This window comes from Scardinius erythrophthalmus (assembly GCF_964197995.2).
Source record: "Scardinius erythrophthalmus genome assembly, chromosome: 16".
In the NCBI taxonomy this organism is placed as follows: domain Eukaryota; kingdom Metazoa; phylum Chordata; class Actinopteri; order Cypriniformes; family Leuciscidae; genus Scardinius; species Scardinius erythrophthalmus.
In genome coordinates this window covers 38,528,553-38,549,484 of record NC_138236.1, presented here as the reverse complement: position 1 = coordinate 38,549,484, position 20,932 = coordinate 38,528,553, and the positions used below count along the sequence as shown (strand labels likewise).

Genomic DNA, 20,932 nt, shown 5'->3' with positions numbered 1-20,932 from the left:
ACATACTGACCTCTTAGCTGAATTCATAAGACTTAAAAGCTGCATAGTTTGCAGTGTTGAAGTAATTTTACATGCCTAAAGCCTAGTGTGACTGGAACTTTACACCGTATTCATTAAAAACTGAGCGTGAAATAGAGTGGGTTACACAGTGTGTGTGTGTGTGTGTGTGTGTGTGTGTGTGTGTGTGTGTGTGTGTGTGTGTGCGTGCATGTGTGTGTGTATTTAACGCATTGTTGAAACGCCTCTCCTTTCAAGCATGGAGTTGGTGTCAGAATGTTAAAGCATTCTTGTTTAATTTCAATTTTCTCAGTACTTGATATTCCAATGAAGATTCTGATTTATGAATGACTTTATTCCAGGCTCGCCGTACAGGGATAAAATCACGATAGCTATCCTGGGTATCCTGGAAGATGGCCGTATGCACATGCTGAAGGAGAAGTGGTGGAGCGACAGCAACTGTCTGGAGGACGAGCGCTATGAGACGGGTCCCATGGGCATCCAGAATCTGGGCGGCATCTTCATCGTGTTGGCATCTGGGCTGGTGCTGTCCGTGTTCGTGGCGATAGGAGAGTTCATCTACAAACTGAGGAAAACTTCAGAGCGCGAACAGGTGAGATGGACTGGAAGTGGAAACTATAATGTCATTGACTAATAAAAAGGAAAGAAAACGATTTATTGTGGTGTTCTTTGAACTCTAAAGGTCCGAAATTTCAAGAGTAATTTCAAGAGAGAATTTTCGCATGATAAAAAATAAATACGACCTCACGTCACGTTTTGTCTGTCATAAAAAAAAAATTGGATCGGGTTACATTTTCTGCGTTTTTTGCATCCGTAGCAAGCATTTTGAGAGGTGTTCTGACAATTCAGAGCCACTGTACAAGTGAACGCCACAATCCAGAACTGTTCCGGATCGATTGGTTCATGGAAACCGCTGGTCTTGTTTTTAATATGTGGCTCCAGTATCGCTAGCAAAGCATCAAACTGAGCCACTGACATCCTGAAGTAAACTTTGAATCTCTCGGGATAATCCCGCAGCGAACTCTCCTTCCTCTCTATGAAATATCAGTACCAAATATTTCCTCTTTCTTTTTCTCTTTTTAAGAAGAGAGAGAACAACAAAATCATCCTTCTTGAAGACTCCATTTTGCATTGATTTGCGGGGGGTTTTCCGCAACAGATTAATTAATACGCATCAGACTCAGTGTGCAAGGTTTTTGTGCGTGACAAATTTTTAGGATGACCCTTTTAATGTACAATGTAATATACTTTTTGCATTCCTGGGTCCGTTTGAACCTGGTGGAACGTAAGCTTTTAAAACAGTCATGACTCAATATTTCACAAAACTGTGGAGATGGCGAGTCAGCATCGTCAACTTCATCTTTGCAGCCAACACTGACTCAGAAAACACTAGTTTATTAATACATATTTAAAAGTCTCTTTGCTATTTCTTTTTCAACACATTCATAACTTTTGCCAGTGATTTGCATCAAGCTTTATGTGTGCCCTCGAGTGCGGAATAGGCTGTATTATTATACATATTATATATTTACTACACATACTATATATTTAAGTAACTAGAATATTATAAACTTGCGATTAGTCGAATAATGGCTTAAATAATCGACTACTAGTTGACTAGAAAAATCTTAAGTCGGGGTAACCCATATATTTTTCAAATAAACCATATCATATCTGATCAGTACTTTTCATTAATGAATAAATGTGCATTTTTTTTATTTTATTGATTTGTTGATTTATTAAAGGGGTCCTATAATGCCCTTTTCACAATATATAAAAATAAATATATAAAAAAAGTATCTGATGTCCCAAGAGTGTGTATGTGAAGTTTTAGCTGTAAATACCCCACAGATATTTTTTTTATAGCATGTTAAAATTGTCACTTTTTGAGGGTGAGCAAAAACGCTGTGTTTGTGTGTGTCCCTTTAAATGCAAATGAGCTGCTGCTCCCGGCACAGATTATTGTGTTTTTACCATGCTATTATTAAATTTACTACCTTTTTATTATTAAAAATGTAGAATGCCTTAAAAAAAGTGATGCAAGACAACTATATATGTTTTATCAATATTTATGAGAAATTTTATCTGAAAATATCATTATCTGAAAAATAAGAACATATAATGTGAGAATTACCAATATAAACTATTTTATTTTTGTTGTATCTACCTTTTCCGGGTCAAAACAGACCTGAATGCGATGAGAGGGTTAAGACATCAGGCTTGAAACTGCAATGCTCTATCAATCACGCAGGACTGAACATCACGCAGTGTCCTACAAAACCTCCCACATTAGCCCAGCAACTGCTAAAACGCCAGAGCAATCACCCAGAAGACCCTAGCGAATGCCTAGCGAGGCCTTGTACCATTACACGTACAGAGTAACAGATTTTAGACATGCTGAGATGAAGATGTTCAGCACGCTGACTAAAGCTGAGCCTTCATTCACACCTGATAACATCACAGAATAGATCTGCTATTTGAAAGGAGACATGAATAACCGATCGAACATCAAAAAGCATAGCAAGCAAATCGCAAATCACTTTTTATGTAGACACATCTCACAGATAAGATGCCAGTGCTGGAGGTTGACATTTAAACCACTTTGATCATGTATTTGAGTGTAAAAGCACGCTCTAAAATGAGAATATTTTTATCACATCCTCCTCAAAATGAATTATGTTCCTTACTAAACTGGAACATTGTGTTATTTTTCCACACATGTTGGAAGTTATTTTAAGGATTGTTTTTGGTCTCGTTTAGAAGTAGCTATAATATTATTTTGCTTGTCAAAAAAAGAAAACACATTGAACACTGAAAGACGTAAAAAGGCAAAAATATCAAACGATTGCTTTGCTAAAATCTGTTTTATTGTATAAACTCTACAGTTGAAAAGTTTACAGGGGTAAAAAAAAAAAAAAAAATATATATATATATATATATATATATATATATATATATATATATTATATTTCTGATAGATCACATGACACTGAAGACTGTAGTAATGATGTCAAAAACTCAGCTTTGATCACAGGAATAAATAACATTTTTAAATATATTCACATAGAAAACAGTTAATTTTAAGGGGTGGTTGATTATGATTTCACTTTATTTAACTTTAGTTAGTGTGTAATCTTGCTGTTTGAGCATAAACAACATCTGCAAAGTTACGACGCTCAAAGCTCAAAGCAAAGGGAGATATTTTATTTTATAGAAATCGCTGTTTAAGGACTAACAAACGGCTGGTAGAGACTACAATGAGCTTCTCCACGGGTTAGTGACATCACTAACCCTAAAATTTGCATACACCCCGCCCCCGGGAACGCGATTTATCTATATGCTGTCACTTCTTCTTGAGTCTCTACATCATTGTCGACTCCGGTTTGAACATAAAAGGCTAAAAGTTTTTGTTGCTATAAAAATATGTCTGTGGGGTATTTTGAGCTTAAACTTCACACACACACTCTGGGGACATCAGAGACTTATTTTACATATTGTGAAAAGGGCATCATAGGACCCCTTTAAATTGTAATAATAGTTCAGAATATTCCAAAAACCTTGGTGGCATGAGACTTTTTTAATTTGCTGACACACTCTGTTACTCCTAGCTTCCGTCCCACAGTTAGCACCAAAATGTCTTCCTCAGCTAATGAACGTGAAAGTACTTATTTCCTCTTTTCTTGTTATCCTTCCCACCCCACCATGTCCCTTTTTTTCCATCAAGAGGTCTTTCTGCAGTGCGGTGACGGACGAGATCAGACTGTCGTTCACGTGCGAGAGACGGGTGAAACTCAAGCCACCCCACCAGCATCCGCCACCAGCCACGCTGAAGACAGACGCAGTGATCAACATGCACTCCTTCAACGCCCGTCGCCTGCCAGGACAGGACAACATGAGCCGCAGCACCGCAACGACGCCCGTGTTTCCATGACTTGCCTGGGCGACGGCCAACTGAGGCACGTCCCCGGAGCCGTGCCGGAGAGCAGGGACTACGGCTCCGAGATGATCACGGCATTCACCATCAATCGCAGGGACATCCGACACCACATGGCCAGTCAGAACGGTGGCAGTAGCAGCAAACCAGTTAGTGACCACATCCTCAAACCAATGTATCCCACAATGCCATTGCGAGAGGGAGGCCGATCCGTATCCTTCCTGTGAGAACGAACCACGTCTAGCCAAACTAACCGAGTCTGATGTTTACAAACGGCACTCGAAAGACTCGAAGGAGCCCCCCCCCACCCCCACCCTTCCCAGATCAATCGAAAACGTGTTTCTCATCGGAACCGAGTGAAAATGTGGAAACGAGGCTTTTTATGAGCATGGCAATAAACGAACAGACGCGAATGGGAGTAGTTTTGTTAGAGTATCATTTATAGCACATCAAGTTCATTTCAAAGAGTTTTTGTGGGGGTGCAAAACAAACGTCTCTGTGAATGCGATGTACATTACAGGTATGCGTCAGACTGTAGGAACGGTTTAGTTTAATACCGCAGCAGTCATGTGACCTGCTAGATTAGTAGAAAACCCTTAGACTGCGAGTTTAGAGAGTGCAGACGAACATCCTTTGCTCACGGAAATGCACAAACAAACAGGGTTGATTTCATTCGAGTCACCTAAACGAATTGACAAATGAGTAACAACTCTGTACGGCAGTTTTGAGCAAGACTTGAAGCCATTTTGATTTATGTGTGCTTCATACATTGCCGGCAGAATTTTTTTTTTTTTTTTTTTTTAACACAGCGAGATCTAATGGTAATGACGGATAAACACAAGAGTTGCCAAAGATCTGTCGTCCAAATGGATTTAGACACTTGAAACGCAGCTTGCCCTACAGACAAGAGAGCGAGTGACACGTTTGTTAAACGAGTTATTCCTGAGAATTACAGCCTTCATATCAAGAATACTCACTTCACATGATACGTACAGAGGATTCAACACAAAACGAAGAGCTTGCCATATATGAAGAGCTTACGAAGGAAACCGTTTAAGACATACATGAGTGAGAATGTCTCTCGCCATGTATCTATTCAGCTACGACTATATTGGCGTTTGCCATCAGCATCTGCTATGTCAACTTGTGGAAGTACAGAGTTTATAGATGGTGTGGCCTTCATCAAAACATTAAATCAGAAAACATCTGGGTGTTTTATTTATTATTAGTATTAATATTATTATTATCATTCCATCTTCCACTCTTGTTGTTGTCAGACTGAAAATCACCCACATATAGTTCCAAAACCTGTGATATTTTGTCTTCCCTGACACAAAATCCGATGTTAGGCAGAATATCCAAGCTGCACTTTTGTTTTTTTTGTTTTGTCATACAATGAAAGCTGATGAGAGCTTAAAAAAAGGATAAAAAGTACCATAAAAGTAGTCTAAGATTAGATGACAAAACCTTGTCTCACACATACTGTAGCTATCGTGTGGATTCAGAAAACTCAGTATAATGTACTAGTCATACAGACTACTTTTATAGTGCCTTTATTGTCATTTTTGTGTGTGTTTGGAAATATAAATCACCTCCCGCTTTTATTGCATGGAAAAGAGTAGCTCAGATATTCTGGCTAAAATGTATATAAGAAAGAAATTTATAATTATACCAGTTTGGAACAACATGAGGGTTAGTAAGCGCTGACAAAATGTTCGGTTACACTTTATTTTGATAGTACACTTCAGACATCCTACTAACTATAGGTAACTTTGCAACTACATGTGAACTAACATTGGACCACTCATTGGAGTATTAGTAGACTGTTAGGTTAGGGATCAGGTAAGTTGACATGTAGTGGACCATCAAAAAAAAAAGTGTTACCATATGTTCATTTGTGGTCGAATCGACCTAATGGAGTTAATGTTTGAATATTTTGAATTTTATTTTATTTTTTACCCATAGTATCATGCATAAATCTTGTGATCCATGTGATTGTCAGAAGCTGAAAATGATTCCATTGATAATGTGGGTAATATTTCAACACCTTCATTTCAAAACATGCTCGTATTCACCTTTTCTCTTGTTACGATCTGACATGATCAGGAGACTTTAACATTTGCATATTTAAGTCTTCATCCAATAAAGAGAGTCAACAAAGACGGCTACAGTAAATTGCAATACAAGCATGTTAAGCATCAAAACTGCAATACAGATGTACGGTACTGGACCCTCTCATCTCTGAACGTGGCATTTGCTGACAGTTCATAGGTAGTTGAAATACATCCGTGACGGTTTTCAGTGTGGGAAACCCTATAAACGTTCCCATGATGAGGTGTAGGTGCTAAGAGTCTTCACCCGCTGCCCCGCCCCCGCGGCAGCTCGACCAATCACAGGCCTCCGTGAGGTCAACCTAACGGACAGTGTCGAACACAAAAGCAAAAACAAGAGAGAAAAAAAAAACGAAGCATTTTTGTGTTTTTATGGTGAATTATGTATCGACCAGAATAACTTCATGTGACTCGATGTTTTTTGGTGAAAGCTCATTGTATATGTGTTATTCAAATTCTGTGTAATTTTAACACTCTCTTGCAAAGTAGGGTATATATTAGATGAAGAGAAAATTACTGTATTTTGCTAAATACCGATGATTTTTACCTGTATTTTTTCCTCAGCTCTTCTCTTCTTGATAATTTGTGCGTTGCTGTATCGAGTGTGATACATGCATATTGTAATATAGAATCTACTCTCAAGAAACAATTAAAATGGAACAATAATTTAAAATCCCAGGCCCGAATTCCAGCACATTCTGTTCCATTGATGGAAGGAGTTGATAGTAAAACTGAGTGATGTATGTGAGATCCTCCAGATGTTCTGCAACATAATGTACTCATATCAGATGTATATAAATAAGACGTATAACAGAGAAGAATATGGTGACCGATTCCGTGTCATTTCTGTCGCTTTCCATGAACACTCATCATGGATATTTAGCTTATTTATTTTTCCTTTATTCCTCCCACAGTGTTCAAATGGCTTGATCGATTCTGTAGGATTTCTACATTATCAAATCTATGTCTAATCACTTGCTTATTCTTCAATGCATAGATATCATGTATCCTTTTACAAGCTGTCCAAATACAAATGTTACAAAACAGACCCCTAAAGGACATAGAGGAAGGTACATCAGTAGGAATAAAGAATCAAATCAAATGTTGAAAAGTGAAAAGGATAGTTCACCAAAAATGAAACGTGTCATTATTTACTCATACTCATCTTTTTTTTTGGTGGAACACAATAGGAAAATGTTTACTCTGATTTTCCCCTCATATAACGTAAAGAAAAGCTCATTTAAATGTATCATAAGACTTCAGAGGACTTGGAATATCGCACAAATGTCATATGAACTTATGCATGAATACATTATTGTTAGAATTGGCATATATAGTCCATAGAGCCATTTGAGGCCTGGTGCAGAAACCCAAGGTTTGGGGCTACACTGGTAAGTTTGAGCAAACTCTGTTTTTTTGGTTTAGTTTAGTTGTTTTGTTGGTCTCGAGAAGGCTAAAAGGATGAAAGAAGGCTTACATTGGAGCTTTGATGAGCAAAGTGAGATATCTGATGCAATCAAACATCTCTTGCTCCAAATTAAAGCCGTTTTGCCTGGATTTTGCTGCTATTTATTTTATATGAATTATATATTATTTGTATTATATCCTTAATGCATTGCACATGGGTATTTGACATGGAATATAAAGCTTTTCATGTAAAATATTTAATGAATTATTAATGATAAATATTTACATATAAGTTAAAAGCTTTAGAATTAATATTTAAATTGACCATGCTTACATGCTTTCTTTGTAGTTTGTTTTGAATATACAGTATATCAATTATTAACTAAATAAATTCAGTTGATTGACTTTAATATATTCATACAGCATTGATATCATCTTTCAGCTTTTTTTCTCAAGAACAGCAGCGTTTCTTCCTGCCCGTGTAATTTTTTTTATATATGTTTCATAACGATCTCTTCATCTTCCGCACAGAAGTGACTCTCTCCGTGTTTCATGTGACTGAAGAGTCACACTTAAATTTCATGGAGTTGACAGAACATTTATTGTTCTACTACACCTTTGTGTAACTGGCCTCTGGACTACTTATGAAACATTTTGTTCGTTTTGGATTTTGGTCATTGGAAGCTTTTGTTGTACATGGACTTTTCAAATACTGTATGGTTATTAAATAATGACAGAATGTTCATTTGTGGGTGAACTACTCCTATAATTTCAGGCGACGTCATCTTGTGTAGCACTTTGAGGATGTTGGAAAATACGTGATAGACTGCAAAATGAATATTGAATCGGATTATTCATACAATTTGCACTGTGATGCATTAATTAAACTAATGGCGTAGTATCGTTTCCTGAGTAAAGACCATATTTATCATATCAAACTGATGAAAAACCATGAAGTATTCATTTCTATCTGTATGAAATGCATCACATTGAACATTTACTTTGGCTATTGGATCAATCAATCCTATTTACGGAGCATAAACATCTATTTTATAAAAAGAATGAAGAAACAATGTGAACATTGCTGTTTTACAAAATTGTATGAAACAAAAATAAAATAAAATGAAATAAACTTTTGCAAATCTTATGTTTTGTTTGCCTTTGGTGCATCATGTTTATTCACATCCATCCATTGCTTCGCCTCTCTGTCTGTTTTCTGCTTCCAGTCGAATGCTGAGGTCAGTTTGCTGTGTTTGAGCGAGCGCAGTGTGTTCTGGAGAACATTGGCTTGTGCGGCGTGTTTTAATTTGCCTGTAGCAGAAGCACTCTTTGAAGTGAGCGTCCACCTGAGCTCAGCAGCTCTCAGATAAACCGACTCATGCTAGGAGAGCATTGCATCTCACTTCAAAGAACAACAGAGCAGCTAAAGCCCACGTTTATAGTGTTCCAGGAAAGACACAGTGTTCTTGGATGTTCTTGGGCTTCGTGTGAAGATGTGAAAAAGGAAGATCTCATGCATATATTTATGACCACAAGAATATTTAGTTATGCGTCACTCAAAAATGCAGATTTGATCATTATTTACTCACCAAAATGTGCCAAATCGGTATGACTTTGTCCTCTGAAAAACACTGATTTTTTTTTTTTTTTTTTTTTAAATACACTGGTTTCTCTTCTACATTTATTCATCAGCACATGCTTTTATTCAAAGCAACTTGAAATGAGCAATGCAATAATTGTCTTTTCCATTTAATGAAATCAATCAGCCACTATTGAGCTCTAAATCATGTTTTTTTTTTTTTTTTTTAACCAGTTTCCCCACAGCCAATTCTAGGGTGTGTTCACACTTGTAGTTTGGTTCTTTTGGTCCGGACCAAACCAGAAAATTATACATTTAGTCCTTGTTCGCACCGAACCTAAAGAAACAAACCGACTTTTATAACGATATTTTGAGACTGTACCTACCGAACATCCAAAACAATGCTGAGTTTGTAGTATGTGTTCACATGATGGTATTTTTATCAGCTGAGTGAACTCGTGAAGGGCTTTTAAAATGAGCAAAGGAGTAAAAACAGTGTCAGGAATCCCTCCGTCACACACAAATGAAGATCTGGAGACGCGGTTCTGATGCCTGTACTGAACTGTGATGGAAACATCAAGACTGTGACGAGAAGAACCAGGTGTATTTGAGCATTCTGCCCTTTTTAGCATCCCATCTCAAGACATCATGTCCTGTTTTTGGGTTGGTTTAGATGTGTTTGGTCCATGTTCATTCATATTTCAGTCAAACCACATTGGGGTTCATTTGGAAGCGGATTGAAGCCATCTTTTCAGCATCTCGGTCCACTTGTTTGGTTCAGATTGTAGCGTTCACACTTATTCACATGAACTGCACTAACAGAGCAATCGCACTAGAGTTCGCTTTAATCCAACCAAACATGCCAAGTGTGAACACTGACTAAAGATTTCATTGGTCATTTCAATCCCCGTGCTGATTGCTATGGAAACTTGTTTCTGCTACAGAATAAAACATTTTAAAAGATAATTGTGACTTTTTATCTCACAATTGCGAGTTTACATCTTGCAATTCTGACTTTATAACACACAATTTCAACTTTATATTACACAATTTTGACTTTATTACTTGCAATTGCTTTATATCACGCTATTCTGAGATAAAAAGTCAGAATTGCGAGATGTACACTCGCAATTGTGAGATAAAAAGTCGCAATTACCTTTTTATTTCTTATTCTGTGGTGGAAACAAGCTTTCAAAGATTGCCTATACAATGCTGATACAAAACCCTAATCATAACTTTAGTGTATCGTTAGCAGAACATACAGACAGAACTGAAACACTGTTTCTCTGTGGCAAAACTACTTCACATTTTGTGTCCATGGAAGAAAATATCATACAGGTTTGGAACAACAAGTTCAAGTTAGTAAATGATAACAGAATTGTAATTTTTGGTTGAAGTATCCCTTTAATCCTCTTATATACCGCACCGCAGCCTGTGCTGTTCTGCATGCATCAGTAATCCTGGCATTTAGGCTGTTCTGTCTTACATGAGCATGAATGAAGATTTACCCATGTTAAATTACCTTCAAGTAGCCAGTAATAAAACGGGGCTGCCGATAGACAGTTGGAGTGAATTTAACCTTGACAGTGAGGAGGTTTCAGACGTCTCTCCAAACATTTCAAGGAGCTCGGGGACTTGCAGAGCCGGGTCTGTGAGTGAATAATGAGTGAAGAGAAACTCCCTCATAATGGCAAGATTTATGAACTCTCACCATCAATTAATCCCTGAGGGGAAGAGAAGACCACGAGAGAGAGAGAGAGAGAGAGAGAGAGAGAGAGAGAGAGAGAGAGAGAGAGAGAGAGAGATGTGGACACTTAAAATTACCCATTAAAACCTGGATTAAATTATATAATTTAATAATAAAACCAATTCTTTTATATGGATGTGAAATTTGGGGACCAGTACTAAAAAAAAAAAAAAAATTGGGATAAAACATCAGTAGAAAAACTACAATTGGAAATTGCTACAAATATTTTAGGGGTTCACAGAAACACGTCCACTGCCGCCTGCAGGGCTGAGCTGGGCCTGTACCCGCTGAATATCGAGATCCAGAAGAGATGTGTTCAGTTCTGGCATCATCTCCATCAGTCTGACCCAGAGTCAGTGCAATATAAAGCCCTCCTCACCAATGAAACCTCAGCAGAACCTCATCCTCTGAACACACTCGCTCTCAACTCGTCCATCAGACTATACTCCCCACTGACTACAGCTACAACTCCAAAACTATTATTAAAGAAATTCACAAAAATCTAAAAGACACTCATTATGAATCACTAAAAGCACATTTTGACCTCCAAAATAAACTCCAATGTTACTCGACCCTCAATAGAACCACTAAATTGGCCAGTTATCTATTTATTAAACATGTTAAAGAAAGACAAATCCTCTCCAAATACAGATTAAGTGACCGTGATCTAGAGATAGAGAGAGGAAGACGTAGACTAACATGGACAGAGAGAGAGCAGAGGATCTGTAGACACTGTGACCTACAGCACATCGAGGATGAGTGTGTGTGTGTGTGTGTGTGTGTGTGGACAGAGAGAGAGCAGAGGATCTGTAGACACTGTGACCTACAGCACATCGAGGATGAGGAACACTTTCTGCTCTTCTGCTCCAGATACTCCAGTATAAGAGAAACCTTTCTGCCCAGATTTGAAACCTTGATTCCATCGTTCTTTGAACTGAGTGACGCTGAGAAAATGTTCTTCTTACTGGGAGAAGATGATAGTACAGCTGCACTAGCGGCTAAATATGTGTTAGCTATTCACAACGCCACAGTCAGCTAATTCTCTAGAGAGACTCACTGTATTTATTCATTTATTAGGATAGATTGTGTTTATTTATCTATATATTTATATTTACTATGCTACATATGACATGATACATATATGTTTTGTTTGTTTGTTTGTTTTATTATTTATATATAATATGTTGATGCTTTGGCAACACAGTCATGCTAATAAAGCTAATTTGAAATTGAAATATAGATAGATAGACACATTAGATAGATAGATAGATAGATAGATAGATAGATAGATAGATAGATAGATAGATAGATAGATAGATAGATAGATAGATAGATAGATAGATAGATGATAGACACATATAGATAGATAGACAGACAGACAGACAGACAGACAGACAGACAGACAGACAGACAGACAGATAGATAGATAGATAGATAGATAGATAGATAGATAGATTATTTTGATGCAATTATACTTCTGTAATTCACATTAAAGGCACACTATGTAATTTTCCGCCACTAGGGGTCGTTTATTCAAAACAAAGGCGTAGCTTTGATGACGGCCTGATTTTACTGAATCATGGGAGTTGTTCGTCTTCACCTCTACAGCCTGTGGAGGATACGACACAAATCATATTCATGGATGACCGGTAATGCATTAAAGATTTATTAACATTACGAAAGCCATTGGAGTGGAACGAGCCGCTGGAGTGATTGTTAATGAGAGACGAGCGCGAGACACAGATCGAGAAACAGTGGAGCTTTTATTCTTCCGCTTCATCCAGTCATGAGTGCAGTAACACTGTGCTGTTTTATCATATTGGATACATTTGAGTGTGTTGAAATTTGTTATAATGCTTCTCTGTGCGTTCACCACTATGCGGCGACTGTATGAGACACTTGTTGCACATTGCAGTGAGCGAGATCGATATTAGACGTGGTAAAACATGGTACTCGCAATAAATCAAGAAAACGAGATTTAAACAAAAAGACTAACTGTGTTGAGCTGTATAGCTGTGATTTGTTACTGTCAATGGAATGCATCCAAACAGTTGCTCATATGTCTAATAAAACACATAATATGATCAAGCGTCTTTAGTGTTTCCATGGTTTCGAGGCTATTGCGGGTATGATGTCATTGACACGGTCCGTGTCCTGGTTAAAACTGCTTATTTCTCTGGATTTAAACATTCTTAGAAACATTTGGGATAATGTAAGTACACAAATCAACAAAATATATAACATTGTTCTAGTGGTTATATTTTGATCCAAAAATCTTACATAGTGTGCCTTTAAATCTCTTCAATTAAGGGTTGAAGCTATTAGTTTTCTAAATCCCCTAATAATTTGATCTACATCTATACGAACAGGACGTTTCTAGGAAGCATATCGTATTTTAAGAAAGACCAGCAGTTTCTCCACACGACCTTAACATGCGTGTGACCTTGGCCTGGCCGTGTCTCTGCAGAACGATGCAGTCATGCATCACTGACCAGTTATGAGGTAAATCCAGCTCTCTCTGCATCTCTGAGGGACCGTGGGTGAAAGGTAGCGCTGCACTGAAGCGGAGCAGGAGCTTTGCTCTGATAGAGGTGTTCACCTTGGCGCAGGAGGTGACTGAACCCAAGATATTGTTCCCAGCAGGACTGCAGATGCTATCCTCACTGTAAGCCTCCTCAGAGCCGGCAACAATAACTCTTCTGTACCCAATAGTGCAGTTTGTCCTCACTGTAAGATGTTTCTTAGTGAGTGTTAGTGTACACGCATTGACACTTCATCACCTTTTGAGTTTGAGTCATTTCCAGATCCCGTCCCCCTTCTTCGACCTATCATTTCTTGTCAGTTCTATGGTGTCCTCAAAAAACAAAATGCGGCAAAAGTCCAGAAGTAAAGTTTCATACATATCTGCAATCAGCAGTTAAAGAACAGCAATGTATGTTTTTCTTTTTCTTTTTTTTTCTTCTGCAAAACACAAAAGGGAATGTGAAGAATGCTTTAACTGTTTTTGTCCATACAATAAAAGATAATGGGGGGTTAAAAAAAATAAAACAAACAAAATAAGATTGGATCCCATTTATTTTCATTGTATCAAAAAATAAAATAAAACTGGTAGTGGTGGTAAAGTGTCTTTGACAGTCTATGACTGTTCAGACCATCTTCAACTGGTGCCTCAAATTTCACTTTTTAACACACAGATCAAGAGGTATGGAGTCAAATCCATGCCACATTTATTTGCATAACAAACTATTGCAAAAGAAAAAGGTTTTCAAAAGAAAAAATACAGTTTTGAGCAAAAAAATTATAAAAATAAATAAAATCGCAAATTAAAAATAAAATATAGAGCAAATATAAAGAAATAATTAATTGCAAAAATCAATGACAGCTGTAAAAGAAGCTCAAGAACTTTGATCCTATTTTATCTCTGCAGCAGATTTTAGTAGCAATGATTTTGCAACACATTTTCCATGGCCATATACTTACTAATTCATTTGCAACGCTCCTTTTATTCTGCGTTTCAGTCAAGTGTGAGCTTGCGATACTGTTTTCCTTTTGCTCCTCCCTTCTCTGTGTGTTTCACTTTATGCCATTGTTTTGGCATGGGGCGGAGTCAAGGGACTGGTGTATGTACAACGGGCCTGGCCACGCCTCTCTCGACGTGACATCATCAGCTCGAGACGAAGATCACCACAGATCAAGGCACCATGGCTGCGTTGTGAGAGGGCACTCGTGCAACATAAGCAATGACGTACATCCGAGTGAACGAGACGGAGGGAAGTTAGCGAGTGAAGGGCATGACAATTTTGGACTGGAACGCAGCCTAGTTCACTCGCTAACTTCCTTCCGTCTCATTCACTCAGATGTACATCATTGCTTATGTTGCACGAGTGCCCACTACTGGCGGAAACTGCAATGGGCTGAACTGGAACGTCCTAAGGCCTTGATCACTTGGAGTCAGCTATGGAGTTGATTTATTATTTGCAATCTTTTTTTTTTCCCCTTTAAGAATTTGTTTAATGCAGCATCCAAATGTATATAGGTGTGTTTGGGTTGTTTCAAATTAAAATATATAATAATAATAATAATTCATTACATTTATATAGCGCTTTTCTCGACACTCAAAGCGCTTTACATAGAAGGGGGGAATCTCCTCAACCACCACCAATGTGCAGCATCCACCTGGATGATGCGACGGCAGCCATATTGCGCCAGAACGCCCCCCACACACCAGCTTACTGGTGGAGAGGAGACAGTGATGAAGCCAATCAGTATATGGGGAGGATTAGGAGGCCATGATGGACAGAGGCCACTGGGCAAATTTGGCCAGGATGCCGGGGTTACACCCCTACTCTTTTTCGAAGGACATCCTGGGATTTTTAATGACCACAGAGAGTCAGGACCTCGGTTTAACGTCTCATCCGAAGGACGTATATTAATATAATTAATATACTGTATCATAGAGTTGTTTGTTGTGGTGGTGATTAGACTAGATCTGTGGTGACGTCACAATCGTACTGTATTGTGGTACATATAGGTGCCTGAAGTGTACAAATGAAGTAGACGAGAGAACGAGGGTCTGTCTATATAAACTTCCCTTGTCCACTTCACGAAGTGGAACGTACTTCAAAATGGCGGTGCTTAGGGAAGTTCGCAAGTGCGTGTCTAAAAGTGGACTGGAACGCAGCCCATGTCTGAGAGGCATGCGGTGGGTCGTTTCCCTTTTTTCACTAGCATTAAAACATGCACGTTTGCTTAAGTTAAAGAAGTTAGTGATCATTTAAAGTAGTGTTTATTATTAGCTTTTGGCTACTCCTAACATGAACCATCTGAAATAGGCAGCATCTTGTATTTATTTCTCTTAAAGGGGCTATATGCTTTTTTCTGAAATTTAAACTCGCGACTGACACCTGTGGCCAAAAAACGGAACTGCTCTTCCTTTCTGCTCGCTCTCGTACGTGCACACTTCACAAGTCATCCGCTGCAAAGAAGTCAACATTATGTTTACAGAGGTAAGAACAGTCAAATACATATATTGTTTGAGAAACTAAGTTTGTTTGCTGACTAGCGGTGGTGGCAGAGTGATCTGAAACGTTTAACATGAACGCGCTTGACGTCACATCAGCAGACAGCGCGCGAAAAATCCGACCCGACAGAAAATAGGAAAAATAGGATACAGGCTTATAGGTGCACCCACTGTGAGCTGACAAGGTGTCAGTATGCTCATCAGGAGATGTTTGAGTCATAAATGGTCAAATAAAAAGGCTATTGTTACATTTATTTTGGGGAAACAGTTGCATATAGCCCCTTTAATGTACACACTTTCATAGCAATATGATGCTATGAAATACGGTTAAAAATGGCTATGTCTCATATGACCTTGTTATTTGTACATGCTGTGACTATACAAATCACAACATGTAAATAGGAAAATGTTGCCGTTATTTTGTCACTTATTGGGAGCAGTATGCTAGCTGGAGCCGTTTACCTCCAGTCTTTGTGCTAAGCTAGGCTAGCGGTGGGTGCGTCAGACAGAGTTACGGCACGCACGGAGATGAGAAGGGTATGTATGGACTTATCTAACTATGGGGGATACGGTGAATAAGCTAAAGTCCCAAAATGATCCCCGCAAGAGGACGCCGGCACACTTGATCCCTTCGTTATTAAAGGTTATCATTAATGTTATTTAATATTCATTTGTATCAGCAGTTGTTTAATGTAGAAATGTTTCAGAATGTTTGTCAAATTAAGTGATCATTATGACAAATGTAGGCCATTGATATCTGACCTCAACATAAATTAAAGGGGTCATAGACTGAGGATTCAAATGTTCCTTGATCCTTTGACAGTTAAGAGTTCGTTAAACTATAAAAATACCCTGTAAGTTTCAAAACTCAAAACTTTCTTATTATTCCAAAAACTGCTTTTATTGAAACCAAGGCCAGCACGACAGGATCTAAAAAGTGAAGACTTGTAACGTCACACTTCAGCTTTGGCCCCGCCCACTGAAGCGTTAGTAAACAGTGACATGAGAACAAGAAAAGATCGATACAGGATCAATACCATTACCTTCCAAACGATCCTAATGCTAGGATAGTCTCAGCAGTGCACTATTTGTTTGTATTCGGTGTATTTCACTGTGGATTATTTGGTAAATTTCGGCGCAGGTTTTGCAAACAGACTTTTACGATATGGATCTGCCAGCTACGCCATAAACATGTAAGTAGTCATGTTTATTCTAATGCCTGATCTGTGATCAGTGATTTCTGATGTAATTATTCAAGTTCAGACATTATCTCTCAAAATATCGTTCAATACTGTTTATGCATCAGTAAATCAAGCCAGTGACTAAACAATCAACTTCATGTCGTTTCTCTTAGTATGATGAAAATAATCTAATTTAAACTGTGATTAAATTATATAAAGAAAACGATCAAAGAACGCTCCCTTTCCAATTGCCCAAGCTGTCAATCAAACAGTGCAAGTTTATCTGGACACTTGCCAAAACTCGTTGAAATTAATCATCACAAAATCATGACGCTGTTATGTACAGTACAACAAAGCTCTTACTGTATTTGCATTGTGTTTGCATTGTTATTTGGTGAAAGCCAGAGGTGTAAAGTCCAGGTTCAGAAAGTAAAAGTCCTCCTCAATAGCTATTGTTCCAATCACCTGGATTTGCTAATTAGCACCGTCGGGAGATATAACTAATTAGTGAAATCAGCTGGCTGAGTTCATGGGTGGAATAAATATATGGCAGGACTTTTACTTTCTGACCCCTGGACTTTAAACCTCTGGTGAAAGCATTTGTGAGAGTGCCGAAATTATGTTGCAATGATAAGATCTTTTCATACGCGATCAACAGACTGTCTATCCTCTGCTCAATGCTCATCACTGCAACCTTTCATGTGATGGGAATAGATCATTATGATCAATACTTTTCACGATTCTTTAATCTCGATAGCTGTAATAGTAAAAACCTGGTAAAAGTTTTAGAGAGAGTTCCACAAGTAATACTACTGCTATTTCATATGCAAACATGTCAGCCAATCACAGCAGTGGGCGTTTACACTGAAGTCTCACAGCCAATCACAGCAGTGGGCGTTTACACTGAAGTCTCACAGCCAATCACAGCAGTGGGCATTTACACTGAAGTCTCACAGCCAATCACAGCAGTGGGCATTTACACTGCAGTCTCACACAGACACGCCCCTTCAAACAAAGCGTTCAAATCAGAGGCTAAAATCAGGCTAGGAAAAATGCCTTTTACTTATAAATGTTGACACTTTTTGATGTTAAAATCATACTAACATTATAAGGGCACCCCAGGAAACATTATAAAATAATCCAGTCCATGACTCCTTTAAAGCTCAGTTATCATCCTCGTTAAGTGAACACAGAAATACACTGTACAATATGTAGTTTAAATAGTTTATTATGTTTGCCTCATTGCTAACAGCCAAATTTGGTGACAAAATGGTTACTAAATTAAAATAATGGATTTGCTCCATAAATGTAACTCCGTTCTACAATTCAAACTGAGCTTTAAATATTTTCCCAAATATAGGCACTTGCAGTTGAATGTCCTTATTTTATGCTTCAAGGCCATAAATCAAAGCAATGTGGGAAGATAAGTGCACTTCATTATGTGCCAAATAAAAACAAAACTACATGCGGAATCTGTTGTCAAGAGTGTTGTCATGAAGTGGCAGAACACAGACAGGTAGTATATACACAAAGGTTTATTAAAGAGCACAGGATCGACAATGACAGGTAAATAGCTGAATTGCAGATAGGTTGAATACTGATGGTAAATGGAAGTCTGACTGAGTCTCTTATCTGAACACAGGAATGAATGATGAATCGGAGAGACAGGATGATGACCAGACAGGAAGGCGAACCGGAGAGACAGAGTGAAGACCAGACAGGATGATCAACCAGGCGAAACGAGGAACCGGAGAGACTGGATGGGGATCAAACAATGAACAGGTAGGTAGACAAGCTGGTAGAGTTCGGTACGGGTTGCAGGTAGAGAGTCGGGTAAGTCAGTGTGGTATCGACGAGAGCGGACAGTGAACTGATGGAAGTGCTGAACATAAGTAGTGCTTGAGATCATGGGTGCAGAATGCAAACAGGTGGTGAAGGCATTGAAGGCAGACAATCAGAACTCAGGGGATTGTGAACGAGTGGGCAGAGTGAGGATGTCTGGTGTTGACAAGGGTGTATCCGTGACAGTTTTAAGACAGTCAATTTTCTTACAGTGCATTGACTTAAAGAATAGTGTACATGGGAGTTCCAAATAAAAATAATACAAATAATTATAAATAATAATAATAAATTAAACAAGGACTTGGCACCCTTGGCACCCATGGCAAATGTAAACCACTTATTTGACCGGTTCACGCATTCCCAGTGGTACCAGCCATCGCAGCTTTCACATTCATTCTGAAAGAGACAGTGAGAAAATGACGAAAATGTGAATTAGAAGGCAAAAAAAGACAGCAGATTAAAATACCCAAGAGTCAATGTTGCCCTCTGCGTGAGGATATTTGTACCCACATGTCAAGCATAACTCTTACAGCTCTTCTGCGGAAACAAAGGCATCAAGGTATTAGTGTAATGCATATCACCAATATTATGTACACGTTTTTAGGTTTAAAACAAAACAAAAAAACTTTGCTCTAGAGCAGTGGTCACCAACCTTTTCAAGCCTAAGATCACATCCAATGTCCAAATGTAAACCAAGATCTACCACTTGCAAAAAATTATGAAAAAGCAAGGCCACAATGTAGTTCTACTTTGACATTCTTTGTTGCCTGTTAGTCACTAGCAAAATATTGATTTAACTATACAAATAGTATATAACTATTCAAACTGTCAACTATAATTCAACATTTTCAACAGTAATATAACATTGTTAAGTATTTCCACAGGCTTATTACTCATATGTAAACACAATAATCAGTCAATTACAGGCCTAAGCCAATAATGTACTGTTTCACTTTCCCTTTTAAAACATAACACTTCAAAATGGAAATACTCAGGTTAGTGCAACTAGCATCCAAAATATTATGACAACAGTCATCCTTCAATTCTTCAAAAATATTTTCACACAAATTACAGACCTACATTCATTACCTCAATAATAAATCAATTACAGGCCTAAACCAATCATGTACAGCACTGATTCTCTTTCCCTTTTTCAACAACATAATACACTTTTAACAATATAGCCAACAGATTTCAAACTAGCAATACTCCCTCACTCTGAGGGCTCAGATGAGATTCTCTCCCCACACATATATTCAGTGTGATGGCTGTGATTGCACACTATCAGCGCGCGGCAAAATTGACGTAATTGTAACAGCGCGCGCGCCTCCGCATCCGAAGATGCACGACTTTGAACCGAATCTGCCCGAGCAGACGGATATTAGTACATCTCATCACACCGGCAGTTTGCGCATCTAAATCAGTTGCATGGTCTGGTTTTCAGTCTAAAACAGTTGCGTCAAGTATAAATGCCTCGTCTGTTTGGGGAGGTGCGGAGTCAGCGGAGGCTCGCGCTGAGGTGCCAGGCGAAAGTATAAACAAGGCTTAAGTCAGCGGTTGTTTTACAGACATTATATGTAAACTATAGGCTCTGTAATTGGACAGATATACCCCTCTCCCTCCCCTAGACACCATTTACTACACACAATAGGCTCACACATGGTGCATTTTAAATTAATAAATAATAATGATTAAAAATATATATATTTTTTCTCTGATTCTGAAAACTCTTCGCGATCGACTTAAAATGCTTCCAAGATCGAATTGTTGACCGCGAACGACGGGTTGGTGACTCCTGCTCTAGAGTCCAGCACAAACAGGCCTTTGTCTTGCCGCATCATAGCAGTGTCTGCATCTGCATCTGCGCAGTGTAGCAAATGGCTTGATTCTTAGCAACAAAGCCACCCTGGAATAACGGGGAAAAACAATCCAAATAAAGACACACAAGTTAAGGGCAAGAGGCACGAGTTCTCGTACAAAAATAATCTATTATTAAAGCTAAAATTGTTGGCCAACAATCATTTAAAACAGCAGGGACTGATGTGAGAGCGGGCGAGTTCGGCAGCATCAGGTACACAAAAGGACCCCGCCAA

The 20,932-nt window shown here is 38.4% G+C and overlaps 2 protein-coding genes across 2 annotated transcripts in view; both read left to right on the top strand.

The window, feature by feature from the left end:
• Window positions 1–5,159, top strand: part of grik3 (glutamate ionotropic receptor kainate type subunit 3) — a 183,570-nt gene extending 178,411 nt beyond the window's left edge. The window contains exons 15-16 of the mRNA XM_081389070.1: window positions 360–610; window positions 3,743–5,159. Of these exons, the coding sequence (XP_081245196.1) occupies window positions 360–610; window positions 3,743–3,949 (458 nt within the window). The 3' untranslated portion in view covers window positions 3,950–5,159. The remainder of the gene's footprint in view (window positions 1–359; window positions 611–3,742) is intronic.
• The window catches only part of LOC308704148 (NLR family CARD domain-containing protein 3-like), a 1,230,758-nt gene that overhangs the window by 911,343 nt on the left and 298,483 nt on the right, over window positions 1–20,932 (top strand). The gene's annotated exons all lie outside the window — the stretch shown is intronic.